We start from the raw sequence: 18566 nt of genomic DNA, 5'->3' as shown, positions 1-18566 counted from the left end.
CTTAATTGCTTCAAATAAATCACAGTTAAAATTAACCCCCGTTTTCAGGTTTGGATAACACAACAAACTAATCTAATGTGGAAGTGAAAACTTTCATAATTCCTCCTTGCAATTGTGCCAGAAGAGAAGGAAGAGAGAGATGTGCAATAATACAGCTTACTGTGGCTCACCAGACCACAGAGTGAACATGTATAATAATGTGTTTTATTTTAGCCTACTCGGCTAAAGTTCCTGAAACACTGCACTCAAAATTTGCAGTTAAAAACTGGGCATGGGGAGTAAGTAGCAGGAGAAGTATTAAATGTCTGTATCTTAAAATTTAGTATAGATTTAGCAATACAGTATATGCATAGTATATTAATATAATGTTGCCTTTTTATGTCTGAATTAATCCAAATAGTTTAGATTGCTCTGGTCTGCTGGAAACTATTTGCTAAATAGTAACAATTTCAATCACATTGTCAAGAATTATGCTGAATATATATGAGCTTTGTATATCCCAGAAGCAACTAGAATTTCCCTTTTTGGATACAAAGGTATGGTTTAATGTTACACACACACACAAAAACCAGCAAATTATCTGATGTTACAATAGCCAAAAAAATCATTCATATTATTCACAAGCTTGGGAGGTAATCTAGTTTTCTACCACATTTCTGTATATTGAACACAGCTGCAAGTGGAAAGGAATCCCCTGTCACCCACCCAGATTGGTAACACATATACCCCCCATTGTATGCACACAGAGAGCTACACTGGCACTGTGCACCTACTGTCATGTGTAGAGTATAAAATGGACCAGGTCCGTTTTTTGAAGGTAAAACAGTGGGCTGCAGGCAACAGCAAATGATTGAGCAAGATGAGCTTCAACACACTTTACATTTCAACTGTGTTTTCTGCGGTTTAGCATTCCTGACCTGTTTGGAATTTCAGCTTCATTGCTTTCTCAATAAAGATAATATATGATGTGGGGAAAGTCTAAAGTATAATTTCTGTTCATTATCCAGCTGTCCTTACCTAACAGGCCTTAAATGATATATACTTGTAATGTAATATTCTTGCTTTAGTACTTCTCTTTCTTTCATTTCCTAACTAGATTTTTTACCTTTGCATTTCTAAGCACCATGTATGAAATATCACATAAGCAGATATTTGGAACTTTCTTTTTAAAAATCATTACATGCAGTTTTTTCTAATATTTGTTTGCTTTTAAAAGAGAAATATTTATCATTGCTATAAATGTTTTTATCAACTCATGAAAAATAGCCACAGCATTTTGATGTGCTTCAGAGGGTTTGCCTTATCGCAGGTAATTTTACTCTGCTGTCAAAAGCACTACTGTATGCCACTGATAACACATAAGTAAAGTCAATCACTTTTGATAATAATCTTCATGTTTCTCCTCAAGGAAACATGTATCAGGGTGGTTAGGAGCAGGTGCAAAGGTGGAATCTTTTTTTAAAATGCAAAAAAAGTAAAGTAGTGGTAGATGTTTCCCCCTTCATTTTCTTACAAACAGTTTTATATACTATAGAAAACATGTGAAACTAGGAAAACATTTTTTTAAAACACAACTTAATAGTAATAAGAGGAAACATTAATGTATTCATAGTTATGGTTAACTGTGTATATATATTTGTGTGTGTGTGTGTGTGTGTGTGTGTGTGTGTGTGTGTGTGTGTGTGTAATATATATAAACGTGGAGAATTGCAAATCCCTAAATGTGTCACTATTGCTGTATCTCACAAATTAAATGATTAAATTAATGTTCTTATTTACCATATATTGCCATGTGCATTCAAGGTAGCAGACCAACACACACACACACACACACACACACACACACACACACACACACGACAATGTCCCTAGATTCACTAGGTGATCTGTGTTGAAATCCTAAACACATTTACTGGGAATTAAGCTCCCATTGAACTCAATGGGAATTACAGCTGAGTAAGCAGGTATAGCATTAAACTGGAGGCCATGTATTTGTTTTAATCCCAGTTCAGGGTGGGCAACACTGAACTACCCCAGAGAGCTATTTTAACAGCAAAGACAGTAAAAATTGGCACTGTTATTGTTATTACCAGTAGTTCTTATTTCTTATTTAAGAACAATATTTTAGTTCAAGATACATAAACCTAATATAATAAGTATATCTTCAGTGGCTCTTAAACTCAGCCTGTAAATGTTATTTATTTATTCTGATCTCTTTATACCCTGGACTTCCTCCAATCCAGAGCACAGCACAGCTTCATCTAAGAAATCATTAAACTACGTCTAAAATTAAAAAAACAGCCATAAAATCATTACATTACATGGAAGTACAACTGAACATCAGTGCAAGGGATCACACCAACAGAAAACCAATTATGAACAAGAAGCCTGGAAAAACAAAAAATATGTTCAATTGATGTATAAATATAACCACCATGCAGTCAGTTCAATAAATGGGAGACCACCACCAAGAATGCCCTGTCTTGCATCACAACCTTCTATCTTTCATTAAGGAGGCATCCAAGAGCAGTTCTGCTGGAAGCCCACTTGCACTTTATGCCATATTTGTTTAACTTTTTGGATATATCCATAGTGAACAAAGTTTTGAGATGAGCTACAATAGTTAAGAATTTTTATTATATTTTTCTTTTGAGAAAGATTGAACAACTACTTAATATTCATTAACTTTGCTATGTCTGGAAATCCAGCAGGTTAGACAGGATTTTTAAGATGAAGATGACGATGAATAAGACGTAGCTCAGGTGTACTTTTTCCTAGATGATAACCCCACAATTCCCAAATGGCCATGTAAGAATATTTCAGAGAACTCTAGATGATGTGGATTGTCAACTAAGGCTTAAACTACGTGCTTGATTGGCCACCCCAATTTGTAAAGGAGGTGGTTCTATTACTTTCATTATTTCTCTTTCCAATTATATTATACTTCTTTGCAATTAATTTATGATGAAGTTAATTTCGTATGTATTTCAAACATCTGATTATAATGTGACATTTACATTTTGAAGGCACCAAAAGTGCAAATAAATGGTTACAAAGCAGTGTCATTAATGAAACTGCCACATATAAATACTCACCACACTGCAGTTACTGTTTGCAGAAATGCACTTCTTATCATCACACCATTGACAGCCATTTGTATTGGCAGTACAGCTGGCACAGTCTGCATATCTGTAACATCTGTCATCTGCCGCAGCTATAATACAAACGAAAGACATGGTGAAGCATCAAGATGAGAGACAAAGGATATTGAACTTTTTAATTCACACGTTTTTAACAGCTGCTGGAAACAATACCCAGCATTTATTCATTTTAAGTATGACCTTCAGTCTGAGAATAAAGTTTATTAACATGAAGCTAAATATGTTAACTACATGTTATTTATACCCCATTACCTGTCTGCAACACTTTTCTTGAAGGATTTCTGCCAATAAAAAAAAATCCCTCGAAACAAAATCCAAAGCATCAGATGTGCCCAAATACTGTATACAAATGTGCTAGAAACTTTTTTTTTTGTGCTGTATTCTCATTTAGCAAAATGGGGATGGCTATTTAGTTTTACTTTATTGCACAATTTAAAACAAGCATCTACCTGGACTGAGAAACTAATCAAAATGGATCCTTTCTGTGGCTGACTTGTGTGTCACCAGAACCGAGCTAGCCCCTGAGATAGTGGTTGGCCACAGCTTCTACTTATTTTGTAACAATATGTTGAGCCAAAGACATATAACCAAATATGAAAAAAAGCTCAGAGTTGCAAACTTTGTGCCCCTTTGCCTCATTTTACACTCACAGCAACTCTATGAAAATGTTAAGCTGTGCATGGCTGGGCCAAGGACACCAACTGTGCTTCATGGCCAAATGGGGATTTGAACCCATATCTCCCCAGGCAAAGCTAAATGTTTATTTATTTACAATATATATCACTTTTCAGGTGGACATCATGAAGCATATAACTGGCATGCAGACTATAGCCATTTAATTTGTAACACCTATGCTAGGCTTCAGTTATATCTGCCATTGACATACATTTTATTTATCTATTATTTATTAAATTTATATACTGCCCTATACCCACAGGTCTCAGAGTGGTTCACAACATAAAAAATACTACTACTGCTACTGCTACTGGTGAAGATGATGGTGATGATGTATAATGCTAAAATAGGGAGAAAGGGAGAGGTAAAGAGATAAAAGCTTGCTGACAAGCAATATATTTGGAGGGTGGGCTTTCTTCAAGAAATAAAGTCCTAGATAAACACAGAAGTCTTAGAAGAAATGGAGCAGCTACATGTTAAGTGACTCCAAATGTAAGATGGGTGAGGGCTGGGAATACTGGGAATACTGGGAATGCAACTTGAATGCTGAACTGTAGTATAGTGTGCTCTCAGAAGGTCGTTTTCTACAAGCACCTTGGCAGGTGAAGTGCTATTACAGTAAGTAAACTTGTGGATCAGAGATAACTGTGTCTCACTGGTTTTCAGCTACACTACAGGAATTGGCTTAACCATACAAAAGGCTGATGAAAAGAGGTTCTGTTAGAAAAGGACCTATTGAGAGATCAATGTGTAGGATTTAAATCAGTGTTCAAAAAGAGGCCTGCTTGACTCAAAATAAAATGAAACCTGTCTTAAAGTATTCATAGAAAAGTTTAATTTATCACAAGCGTTGTACAAACTCAAAGAAGAGCAATCATTTTAATCATTTCACCAAGCAAAACCATGAGAAGCAGACCATGAAATACTATCAAGAGGTTACTTCAGGAAAAAAGCCACCTGCCTGAACCAAATTTACGTCAAAATTCAACTGCAGCCTCCTGCTTCAATCATGTCATCAGACTCTCTCCTATATTTGAAATCCTTTATTACATTCTGATCCTTGACACATTCATTTCTAACTCTTCTCCTTATCACAAAGCCCATGATGGCCTTTCTTTATGCTTTTCAAGCATCTCATCCTTACTCTTACACTTTTCAAAGACCTTTCATTTTTCCTCACCTTTCAGTCCAGCATTCACGTCTCATCTCTTTACCTTTTATTTATGAGGTTCTCAATAACTAAAGAACTGTTTTGTCCTTATTCAAGAAGTATCTTCTTGTGCCCTGAAAAAGGCCTAACAATAAATCGTCCCCAATTCATACCACTTCTCAAATATTTTCTGGTTTTACATGCTTTGCGCTGTTTCCCTTGCAATATTTTTTTTTACCTTTTCTAACTGTTTTTTTAAAAGAAATGAACTGTATCTTTATAATATTAATGCACTACAGTAGAATTAATCCTTATTGATTCTAAATCTCCCTCTCCCCAACTTTTACTAATTACTCCTTCCTGCTGCATCTCCACTGCCCACTTCTCTCCTAGAGCAGCTCCCTCAAGAACAGTTGGTGGGGCAAGGCTACAGGAGCTATACAGTAGCAGAATGGGCCAGAAGGTCCTGTGCACAGACCTTCGCTTGCATATTTATAAGACTGTGAGGTTATTGTTGGTTTTTCTTTCAATACTGGTATATTTCCTAATGAACTACTAAAAGAATACTGAAGGAAATTGGTGGTAATCTACAAACGTCAAGTACAGTAGTACCTCGGTTTACGAACTTCATCCGTTCCGGAAGTCCGTTCTTACACCAAAACCATTCTTAAACTGAGGCGCGCTTTCCCTAATGAGGCCTACCATCGCCAATGTCCTTCCACCGTTCGGCTTCCATTCTTAGACGTAGGCAAAGTTCCTAAACCGGGACACTACTTCCGGTTTTACTGAGTTCGTAAACAGGGCTGTTCTTAAACTGAGGTACCACTATACTAATTTAATATGGACATTATTCAATTTGGTTGTGTACTTTTTGATGTGTTTTATTTATTGTTTGACTATTTTAAGTTATATTTGTAATTATGTAATTTCTTTCATGTTCTAAGTCTCCTTGAGCATGGTTTTAACAATATAAAGGTGGCATACAAATAAAAGGATATATGTATGTACAACTTTATATGGCACTCAGCAGAGGTAAATCATATTCAGTTTACGAAAGGAATTATATATTTAGCTGCGCTTATTTTTATCTGTAAGCTGCCCTGAGCCCATCAGAGAAGAAGGCAGGGTATAAATAAATATATTATTAAAATAATATATCTACATTGTATCCTTTTTTTATCTAGGAATAAACACCTTTATAAAAGCTTATAAACATTTCTAGGAATACCTTTCGAACTTATACAGAACGTGCATAGAAAGGGGGAAGTGGGATTATAGCTGCTGGCCCTGTCCCATACGTGCATTCATCAGAAATGCAAGAGAGCCCATGCATACCAATGCTCCATGTATAGACTGCCTGCATAGTCAGGGATCTTACCTATACAGTTAGTACACATGTAGGAACCTTGACACCTCCTGATGAATATATTTACAGAGTTATGCAACAACAAAAACCCTGTGTTGCAAAACAGAACAATCTGATAACATAAAGCAACACGTAGGCTAATAATATACTAAGAATATTTATATAACACTATCAAACTGTTTCTAAATTCACAATCGGAATATATTTACAGAGCAGCACCAGCACATGCAATCCGAATCCATCTATACTTGCATTTTGTTAAACTTATAGAAAGTGCTATGATATCATAGCACTGCTATCATTAAAACAATAATAATGACCAAGGGACAATTCACTTACCTGTTTTTCTGGGACACTTTGCCCTAAAAATGTTGTTCGCATGACCAGATTCCCACGACACACAGCGGTTTTTGTTCCATAAGCATCTTAACCCTGGCCCAGCAGTTTTACAAAGCTCTTCATCTCTGAATGCTTCACAGTTGGGAGGTTTGTACACAAGGATGTCATTTAACAGAACGCTTGAAAAACCTCCAAATATATACATGGACCTATAAAGTAATATAAAATAATATTGTGATTTTAGAAGGACATGCATCATCCAAGGCCAAGACTCTTGCCTCATTTGCCATCTCCATTTTATGTGAGAGAGTATTCACACTTACTAGTCCTAAGAAGTGTGTAGCTAAACTCCTTCTGCAAGATCCCACTGTTTTGGTTAGCATCAAAAAGAAATAAAATAAAATAATATATATATGGTGATGGAGGGGGCAGAGAAGCCTAGCCTGACACTCTGTATCTCACCTTCTCCGGTGAACCTAAAACAATCTCACACTTTTTCAATAAATGTAAAGTAATCTCAGAATGCTATACGGAACAGGCTTACACAAAAAATTTAAAAAAATCATTTGATCCAGGCAAGGCAGGCACAAAAACAGCTCTCTGGTTCTTGAAGAAAGTTGAAGCTGTCTATTTGAGCGCCTGCCTACCTCTGCCATGCATAAAGTTACAAAGAATATCTGAAAACTCTTTTGAAAGTAGGAGTTTTGACATCATTTATAGCAGGCTGTATCCACTTGTGGAAGTGGTAGGCAACCAATCTTTTCTTTCCCCCCCCCTCCCCCAAGAGTCCCCTGTAGCACCTAATAAACTCTTCCAGAGCTTTTACTCTTGAACAGTAAGGTCTGTGTCATGTGGAACTGTAGGGTAGAACTGTCTAAAAATTGACCAGCAGGATCATGGTAGTGATAAGCAACTGCAATTATCTTATTGTATGTATACCAAGACATGCTTGTTACCCAATATATTATACAGTTCTTATAAAGGTGCTAAATGAAGCCTAGAACAAATTGTAGTCTGGTATATTTTGAAATGAAACTCTTCCACTTTCTCTCACCTCTCCTGCCCCTCAAGCACTGATGAATATAGTATATCAATGGTATTGATTTCAAACAGCTTCCAATATTCTTATCTATGCTAAGTATATATATCATCACTGCTTTATTCCCACCCCAGTGTAATACCAAGGTCAGGAAGCTAATTATAATTGAACATACTTTTGTTCCAAGGTATACCAAGAAATATCAAACTCCAAATTTAATCATTATACTTTTAAACTTGATCATGAAGTTATTTTTGAAATTATTTTGTATTTACATTTTATATTACTGTTATATTTTGGAAAATTGTATCATGTAAATCACAATGAGAGAGCTTTACATAGAAAGACTGTCCGTAACTATTTCAATGAAATAAATAACGTAGCATAAGATTTGTAGATCCTATCCAAACAATTTCAGCTCTCTTTTCTCTAGTTTCTCAATCAGGTGAACAAAACTGGCAATTTCTCCCCCCCCCCCAACCAAGGGAGTCAGTTCAATGAGAGGTTCTTATGACCCTTTTGTCTTCACAGTGGTGTTACGAGGCCACTGTGCGAGGCCAAGATAAAAGTAAATGGCTGAAAATACCCAGCAAACTTCATGGCTAAATGAGGACTTTATTTCAGGTCTTCCCAGTTCAAGTAGAGTACACAACTCTGGCTTTCATAAGCTCATTATTAATAAAATAACAAAGAACATCAGTTGTTCATTAAAAAAGTATATGTGTTAGAATATGTTTATTTTCTTTTGACTCATTTTTAGAAATGCATATTTACCCATTGCTGACAACTGCAGAGTGACCAAATCTGTTCACATCACGATGAAGATTAGGTTTTGGAAGAATTTTCCATTCATCACAAGCTAGTAAGACAAGGTAAGATAATATGATTTCCTGTTACTAAGGTTCAAGAAGATATATCTCAGTATTAGCAATAACTGACATTTTGAAATCAACAACTACTAGCATTTAGGTTCACTTGTCCCAAGTACTTCATATGCACCCTCCCCAAAATAAGGACCTATGTATGATAGGTTAAAGGAAGCTTCCTATAGAAGCTTCTGTGTAACCAGAAAGGCCTCCAACATTTTCTCACTTTTAGTACTGAAAGGATACCCAGCCAAGATTTGAGGGTTCTGCAGTGACATAATGGCCAGGATTGTCCAGCCCCCAGCTACTTGGTTGGGGAGGATCCAGCTGAAGAAGGTGCTCATTCCTGTTCTAAATAAATCCATAAATAAAACCAAACTAGAAGTGTGAAGGAGTAGCACTGTTCAATCATCCTATATTGTGTGTCATAGTCTTTGTTGTAAAAGGATTGGACTTGCTCTAAGGGATCTGAGTATAGTGGCATGTTTGAAGATGCTATCCATTTTTCAAGTAGACACAAAATGGTGCCTTATTAAATACTGATAATCAAATAACCATACTGATGTGCTGCTAAGATGAAGGAGGCTTTCAATTAAAGGGTTTTTTTTAGTTCACACACTACTATAACAGCAGTGTATTTTGCAATGTGATAAAAGCCTCATTAAATGTGGTTTTGTTTTTAAAACCCTTAACATGAAATAGCATTAAAATCTCAGAAGTATACTACCAGAACTCCTAAACCAGAACTGGAGGACCATCATACTTAATCATTGGTCAGGTTGTCTGGGGTTGAGAGGAGTTGGAGTACCAACAACATATGAAGGAACACAAATTCCCCATCCCCATCCCATAAACCAAAGTCTGGTTGCTGTTCTGCTATCTCAGATGCATTGGTTCAATTCTCACTTCCTGAGAACACTTATCCTAAGCAAACCAGATGAATATTCACACTACAGCATAACTCTGCAACCAATCTACCATTATCTCCATTTTGGGAGAGATCATCAGGGGGTTTGGGCTTTGTGTTCATCAGTATGCGGATGATACCCAGCTCTACATCTCTTTCAAATCAGAACCAGTGAAGGCGGTGAAAGTCCTGTGTGAGTGTCTGGAGGCGGTTGGAGGATGGATGGTGGTTAACAGATTGAGGTTGAATCCTGACAAGACAGAAGTACTGTTTGTGGAGGACAGGAGGCGGGCAGGTGTGGAGGACTCCCTAGTCCTGAATGGGGTAACTGTGCCCCTGAAGGACCAGGTGCGCAGCCTGGGAGTCATTTTGGACTCACAGCTGTCCATGGAGGCGCAGGTCAATTCTGTGTCCAGGGCTGCTGTTTATCAGCTCCATCTGGTACGCAGGCTGAGACCCTACCTGCCCGCGCACTGTCTCGCCAGAGTGGTGCATGCTCTGGTTATCTCCCACTTGGACTTCTGCAATGCGCTCTACGTGGGGCTACCTTTGAAGGTGACCCAGAAACTACAACTAATCCAGAATGTGGCAGCTAGACTGGTGACTGGGAGCAGCAGCCGAGACCACATTGGCTCCCAGTATGTTTCCGAGCACAATTCAAAGTGTTGGTGCTGACCTTTAAAGCTCTAAACGGCCTCGGTCCAGTATACCTGAAGGAGCGTCTCCACCCCCATCGTTCTGCCTGGACACTGAGGTCCAATGCCGAGGGCCTTCTGGCGGTTCCCTCACTGCGAGAAGCCAAGTTACAGGGAACCAGGCAGAGGGCCTTTTCGGTAGTGGCGCCCGCCCTGTGGAACGCCCTACCACCAGATGTCAAAGAGAAAAACAACTACTAGACTTTAAGAAGTCATCTGAAGGCAGCCCTGTTTAGGGAAGCTTTTAATGTTTAATAGATTATTGTATTTTAATATTCTGTTAGAAGCTGCCCAGTGGCTGGGGAAACCCAGCCAGATGGGTGGGGTATAAATAATAAATTATTATTATTATTATTATTATTATTATTATTATCCAAGATTCTCACTTTCATGGTCTCATGCCGTTGCTAGTTCTTTCATTCAATGATTCCATATTAAATCAGGCAGTTATGGCCTCTGACCAGAAGCTATGCTATCCTTCAACATCAACACACACCCTTTCAGACCCTTTCTTGCTCTCAGAAAGCAAGTTATCTGTCTGCCTTATGGCTCTACGCCTGTGCAAATAAACTAGAATGTGTCAATTAAAAGCCTTCACCTAGACTCCTCAGTAGACCATGAACCTGCCAATATTACTATGGTTCATAATTTCACTATCTTCCTATTAGTGGGACAGGCAGTAATAAGTAGCATCAGGAATGTTTGAGCAGGAAAGCAGTTTCTTAAAAGAATGTCACCACCAATAATAGCCCAACAATGAATGGGTGCAGGACAAGGCTTGGGTGGTATTAAGAACGGGTTGTGTATTTCCCATATTCCAATGCATGGAACCCCTAGATGCACTTATACTATTTAGATTGCATGAGCCTTAGATAGTTATATTATTTATAGGAAAATAAAAGTGATGAACAATTATGAATTCTATTTCAGGAACATTTTTTCATGAGAACTATACAAGGCAGACATATTTTATCACAACAGCTTCCCAGCAAGATCCTTCAATTATGCTATGAATTCAAGTGTCTTCCAGTTCCTATATTTCATTGGATGTTTCAGACAGCTTACTGGAGCACATAAGAAGATCTATGTGTATAGTGACTGGGGGAGGGGAGCCTGCAAATAAAAGCCACACACACAATACATTTTCATTTGATCAGGGGGCGGGCCAGCTCAAGGGCTTTTTTTTGCATTCTTTTTCTTAGGGGGTAAAAAGGTGGGATTTAGCATTGGCCCAAAAAAACCCCACACAAATATAATTATTAAAAGCCAAGTTTAAGATAAGGAAACCTTGCAGCCTCCAGATATAATAATTCCTTGCTTGCTCCTGTTATTTGTCAAACTGGCAGGTCTTTTCAATAGAGTATAGAAAGAAAAAGAAACATGATATAAATAGCCTTTCTTCTTATCTTCCCTAGCCTTCTCAATAACTGCTGAACATTGAACAGAGCTCTATGCTAGAAAAATAGTTTTGCTTAGCTTTAAAAATCCCGAGTATAGCTTTTCTATGAAGCACATATTCATTCACATCAAGTGCATTCGTTTCAAAGCACTTAACACAGGCTACAATATTATTTGTCTTCTGTGCAACCACTTTCAACCAGTCCTTGCCTAAGGCAAACCATGTGAACGTTTAGACAGTGTAAAATGAAAAATTATACAAGTCTGTTTGCTTTAGACATATATTCCAAATACATCTATTTCCAAGGTAAATTTGTTAGTATGTGTACACTTTCTCTGATCAAAGTTACCTCAGGGACCTCAGAAATTCAACTAATTATAAATTGTATTTTATAAAGGATTGCACTAGAATGGAATTATAGGAGGTGCACACATTACATTCAGATAACTGAGTTTCACTGAAAATAAAAAATTACTTCCAGCTTGTCTGTGCCGGGGACTACCAGGTAACATCACTCATTGTGGACTTAAAATATCTGTTTGTTTGGCTTAGTGCTTCAGGACTCTGGATGGCAAGACAACAAATAAAATATTGTAGAAGTTTGGCACAAGTATAGGAAACTTCTTTTCCAGTTTACTTCATGTCAAATAAATCCCTGTCTTTATTCTTGTCATAAAAAAGAGCCCTTTCTCAGCAAAACACAAAGCCAGGCCTGTTTGAAATAGCATACAATAAATTTTAACTACAGGTATAACAATCTACACCAGTCCCTACATATAACAAAAGATTCTCCCCCAAACACCCTTAAAAAACAAAGAAGCTAGGTTTTCTCAACTAAATGAAGCAATTAGTGTCCTATATGGTTATGATGTTGCTTTTCTAATGCTGGAGCACTAAAGCCAATTTGCTGCTGCAAATTGCACCAGAGCTAAATTTATGACTTCTAAGTACTCACAAATACATAAAATGTAATCAATTGCAACTGCTACTTTACATTTTGGGAGAAAACAGGTCAACAATTCACTCAATTACAATCTTTTTGTACAAATGTAAGTCGTCCTCCACTCCATTTTTTTCTTATCAACATGGTACAGTACTATGAGTAAGGGTTTGTGGCAATATTGATATTAATTGTTGCTTTAAAAAGATATGGAGCACCTCGACAGTATTTCAGCTGTGAAAAATCTATTTTAATACCAAGAAAGGAAACAGTTAAATACAAACAAAAATAAAGTAATTCACAAAACACCAGTTTCAGTACAGAAACTTCCTTCCATATAGGAAAAGCTATATTAGATTCATTTCAGTAAACCTAATGTAAGTTTATAAACCCATGGTTTACACACACACAAAATCCCCAACACCTTGCCACTTTATCATGCTCTTATGACCTAGCATCAAATTCTTTGGCATCTACTGGGATATAGTCTACCTGGCAACCCTTATGTATGCCACCCTGAGTTCCATCATGAGAGTGTAATAGAGAAATATTTTGGAGGGGGTCCAGGTTTCTGAGAAAAGCTTTTAGAATTTCATATTTTGTTTTATTAAGTAGGTTTCTAGTATTTAGAGTCATAAAGCAACATGTCAGCAGCTTGGGTTTATTTTAAAACATTCTTACCGTATCTCTCCAAATGTCAAAGCAACTTTCAGAAAATAAGCATTGCAATAACAACTATCATCCATAGAAGCAACACTGTTTACTCACCAGCCAAAGGCTTACTAGAGGAGAAAGTCATAGAAGCAGAACAGCTCTGAACCTCATTGGGCAGGTCATTTCACAAATGCAACCAAATGTGGAAAAGGCCATGTTCTGTGCCACAGATTTCCTTAAACCATACACTGTGAACACATGGAAAAGGACAGTTCCTTCGGTGTGTGGGCCCCAGGCTGAGTCAAGGTCACTCTGATGTTGAGCAACTTTGTCATCAAAATGTGAAGCCAGTCAGTCACAGCATGTCTTCAAAGGTTCCAGGGGTCCCTTTCCCTGGAGTCACCAACCACATGATGCAAGGATGCAATGCAGGCTGCGGAGTAAGCCCTCTTTGTTGCCCACACTGCCAGGTAGGCAGGATTATGTGCACTGACCTGTGATTGATAGATTTTGTAGTGAGACTTGCACCATTTGTCTAGTCTTCATGCAGCTTGCTCCCAAGGAAACATTCAATTTTTGCAACAATGGAGAAGAAACTTGGGAATGAATGAGTCAACTGACCAACTTATTTCACCATTCCACAGTGAGACTCATGCTTCAACAGGCTTTCTCCACCAGGGGAAAAACTGCTAGGACATCCAGGAATCTATTAGGCTCCAGAGGCAACTCATCCAAACAGGCCTTCCACCTTTGGGGGGGGGGGGGCAACAGTCACCATCAACCCAAATTTCACCAAACAATGGTCCAGTCATAACAAGGGAGAGCAATGCATGCCCTCTACCTTCAGTCCATCTTTCTTATTATTTGGGGAAAGACTACATCAAGGGCATGCCCTGCTTGATGTGTTGGAGAGAAGACTCTTTGAGGAAGCCTCATGGTTGCCACTGAAGCCAAGAAGTCTCAAGCTAGCCCAATAAAAGTCTGTGTGTGGATTATCACCCTTGGGCCATCCAACACCACACTGAAAACTGCTTCCACCAGCTCAATCAGGGAGGCCACCCCCTCAACCTTTCAATATGATCTCACACTATACCAAGTACCCAGGTGGCACAGCTGAGTTAGATCAGGGCCACCCAGCTCATCCATCCAAGCTCAAGTCAGTATTTTCATCCACAATCAAATCATGGATGAGCATGGTCTTGATCTGAGCCAACCTGGCATTAAGTAATAGCACCACCTAACTCAATGGAAGGATACCATGAACTGCTGAATGAGTGTAGGGGCTGAGAAGGGAAATAAAGACAAAACAAATAGGCCTCCACCCAAAATGGAAATCAGCCTTCCACTCAAACTATATCTCTCCCTGCCCACAACCACTGAAACTGAGATATCACTGTGACTCTCTGCCACATACAGACCCAGACACATCTTAGCACCACCATCCAATAACACTTTGTACAGGACAGGCGTTAGTGCCAAAGTTGATAAGCTAAGGACTAATAATAACAAGCACATCCTACAGTACCAGGCAGAAGACTGTAATTAGATTAACTAAACTTGTCTGCCTGCCTCCCACTCAAGGAAACTGCACCAGAATCAGACATCCATTGCCTCTGGCTATGTAGCCTCTCACCCTGGTTCAGGGACAACAGTCCTGCTTGTCCTACAGGGCTTGGCCTTGAATCCCTGTGGGGATGCTCTTGTGAATCCCTGAAGTGAGGATCTAAAGAAGAAAATCTCTTAGGCATTGCCTCTTTGGCATTGACCTTACTACAGCTAGGTCTGTTTAATAGTTCAGTAAAGGTTTTGCCCACACACATATTAGCTGCACTTAGTAATCAGATAACAATCCTCAGCAATCAGCAAAAACCTCACTCTAACCTGCAAGCACACAAAACAAACAGGCAAACAATTACACTGATGTGGTCAAAAAACATCCAGACCAGGCAGGGGCAGGATGGTGCCAAGCAGCCCCTCTATAACAGGGCGTATCTCTGAAGAATAAAGCAGTGTTGTTGTTTAGTCGTTTAGTCGTGTCCGACTCTTCGTGACCCCATGGACCAGAGCACGCCAGGCACTCCTGTCTTGCACTGCCTCCCGCAGTTTGGTCAAACTCATGTTCGTAGCTTCGAGAACACTGTCCAACCATCTTGTCCTCTGTCGTCCCCTTCTCCTAGTGCCCTCAATCTTTCCCAACATCAGGGTCTTTTCCAAGGATTCTTCTCTTCTCATGAGGTGGCCAAAGTATTGGAGCCTCAGCTTCACGATCTGTCCTTCCAGGGAGCACTCAGGGCTGATTTCCTTAAGAATGGATAGGTTTGATCTTCTTGCAGTCCATGGGACTCTCAAGAGTCTCCTCCAGCACCATAATTCAAAAGCATCAATTCTTCGGCGATCAGCCTTCTTTATGGTCCAACTCTCACTTCCATACATCACTACTGGGAAAACCATAGCTTTAACTATACGGACCTTTGTCGGCAAGGTGATGTCTCTGCTTTTTAAGATGCTGTCTAGGTTTGTCATTGCTTTTCTCCCAAGAAGCAGGCGTCTTTTAATTTCGTGACTGCTGTCACCATCTGCAGTGATCAAGGAGCCCAAGAAAGTAAAATCTCTCACTGCCTCCATTTCTTCCCCTTCTATTTGCCAGGAGGTGATGGGACCAGTGGCCATGATCTTGGTTTTTTTGATGTTGAGCTTCAGACCATATTTTGCGCTCTCCTCTTTCACCCTCATTAAAAGGTTCTTTAATTCCTCCTCGCTTTCTGCCATCAAGGTTGTGTCATCTGCATATCTGAGGTTGTTGATATTTCTTCCAGCAATCTTAATTCCGGCTTGGGATTCATCTAGTCCAGCCTTTCGCATGATGAATTCTGCATATAAGTTAAATAAGCAGGGAGACAATATACAACCTTGTCGTACTCCTTTCCCAATTTTGAACCACTCAGTTGTTCCATATCCAGTTCTAACTGTAGCTTCTTGTCCCACATAGAGATTTCTCAGGAGACAGATGAGGTGATCAGGCACTCCCATTTCTTTAAGAACTTGCCATAGTTTGCTGTGGTCGACACAGTCAAAGGCTTTTGCATAGTCAATGAAGCAGAAGTAGACGTTTTTCTGGAACTCTCTAGCTTTCTCCATAATCCAGCGCATGTTTGCTATTTGGTCTCTGGTTCCTCTGCCCTTTCGAAATCCAGCTTGCACTTCTGGGAGTTCTCGGTCCACATACTGCCTAAGCCTGCCTTGTAGAATTTTAAGCATAACCTTGCTAGCGTGTGAAATGAGCGCAATTGTGCGGTAGTTGCAGCATTCTTTGGCACTGCCCTTCTTTGGAATTGGGATGTAGACTGATCTTCTCCAATCCTCTGGCCATTGCTGAGTTTTCCAAACTTGCTGGCATATTGGGTGTAGCACCTTAACAGCATCATCTTTTAAAATTTTAAACAGTTCAGCTGGAATATCATCACTTCCACTGGCCTTGTTATTAGCAATGCTTTCTAAGGCCCAGTAGCTACATTAAATAAAGCAGTAGCTACATTAAATTAGTGTATTCAAACTACAATTGTCAGGAATTTGAAGTAGAAACTAACATGTAAGCATAGAAGTATGTGATAATTAGTTTCCAACCACTGTTGAGTCTTATATTCATGTACTGGTGCTGAATTCTACACTAGGTTGATCTGGACTCCATTTAGGATTCTAGAATGACCGCCTACCCCCACAAGAATCATTTGACTGTCCCAGGTACAACCTCTGGTTTCTCCAGGCAGGCTTCTTTCCCAGAGAACTGCTGCCAGTCAGTGTAGACAATGCTAAACTAAGTGGACCCATGGCCTGGCTTACTATAAAGGCAACTTCTTTGTTTAAAATCTATACTAAACTGTGATGCCCTAGGCAAAGCAAAGGAGACTACAGGGCAATTATCAGCTTTTAAAATGCAATTTGGGTATCATCTGAATTAATACAGTTGTTTTTAATCAAACACATAATGGACTTGGGTGAAACTGATGTACACATATTGCTATTTTTAGAAGTGAGAATTATCACTCACAAACATAGGAGTATGTTTTTAATCTGGCCAAGGGAATGGCGTGGAAGATTAAACTTGCATCTAATTAATCTTTACATGAATTTTAAAATAAGAAAGAAATTATATCTGTTCCGTTTGTATTCTATAAGATTAATAATGCATGGGAAATGAGACTGGTAAAAATTATATATAATATATGTTAAGTGCTTTAATTATCTAGGAGCAGAAATAATGTAACATTACAGTCTTTGAAATAAAGCACATTGTTAATTTTTATGTAAAAAAATAAAGATAAATTATGCAAAGTGTCTAGCATTACATTCACGACTGTCCCAGTACACGCATAGTTGATTTCCATTTCTATATTATGTGACAAGAAAATATAACCATTAGAGGTAATCAATTGAAGTGACTCATGGGGCCTACACATTTTAATTCAGTGCTACAAATAAAAAACACAGCCTTTAAACAATTCAATACTTCTTCCCATAATAAATTAATACAGAACTCTCTGTATTAAAGTTGTAATCAAATTCAAACATATTTGAAATATCGATAATGCATGCAGTTGAAAGAAACAAAATAGGATGTCATGTGTAAAGATGTGTGCTTAAGCAAAATTGGATTGGGGGAACTGGTCTACATTGGTGTTCTTTTCACTTCAGAAACCAAGTCTACAAACCAACACTGAAGTACATGACAGGAAACTTTTAAACCAACAGCAATTTAAGTAAATGCTTTATTCCTGTCATATAGTGACATATTTCTTCAGCTCAGTCTAACAAAGTCCTGCTAACAATCCATGAGGCTGATACAAATGTAATAAACCTATTATATGTATTTTTGTAAGTCACTGTGAGTTGCCTGTGGCAAAAAAGTACTAATAAGTTTAATAATATAATATGAAACTTCATATCAGGACCCACTTCGTGTGTTTTCAAAAATATCTGGGTATATGCTGATTTCAAATATCAGAGAACTATTAGAAAAGACTGGATCACTAACAGTAGGCATATTTTCCTACTCCCCAATATAAACAATAACATTTGCTAAGAAAATTCAATAGGATTGTGAGAACGCCAAATGTGGAGATTTTCCAGACCAACGAATCTTACTTTGTAAGTACATACAAGGAGAACTGCAGGATCAGGCCATAGGTCTATCTAGTCCAGATGCCTATGGGAAGCGTGCAAGCAGAACCTGAGTGTAACAGTGCTCTCCCAACAGCTAATTCACTGGTATTGAGAGATTCAGAGGCACACCGCCTCCAACAGTGGAGGTAGCATATAACCATTGTGGCTACTGGCATCATAAATTTAAAGCCATCCAAGTTGGTACCCATCATTAC

General features: G+C 38.5%; 1 protein-coding gene across 3 annotated transcripts in view; it reads right to left on the bottom strand.

Moving 5' to 3' along the window:
* Positions 1–18566, bottom strand: part of ATRNL1 (attractin like 1) — a 516702-nt gene that overhangs the window by 401252 nt on the left and 96884 nt on the right. For all 3 annotated transcript variants that reach the window (XM_060274774.1, XM_060274775.1, XM_035132933.2), the window contains exons 11-13: positions 8505–8589; positions 6692–6900; positions 3096–3214 (exon numbers count right to left, since the gene is read on the bottom strand). In XM_060274774.1, coding sequence (XP_060130757.1) covers positions 3096–3214; positions 6692–6900; positions 8505–8589 — 413 coding nt within the window. The remainder of the gene's footprint in view (positions 1–3095; positions 3215–6691; positions 6901–8504; positions 8590–18566) is intronic.

Source organism: Zootoca vivipara, chromosome 5 (genome assembly GCF_963506605.1).
Source record: "Zootoca vivipara chromosome 5, rZooViv1.1, whole genome shotgun sequence".
Taxonomy (NCBI): Eukaryota; Metazoa; Chordata; class Lepidosauria; order Squamata; family Lacertidae; genus Zootoca; species Zootoca vivipara.
The sequence above is the reverse complement of the archived record's forward strand: the minus strand, read 5'-3'. Positions and strand labels throughout refer to the sequence as shown.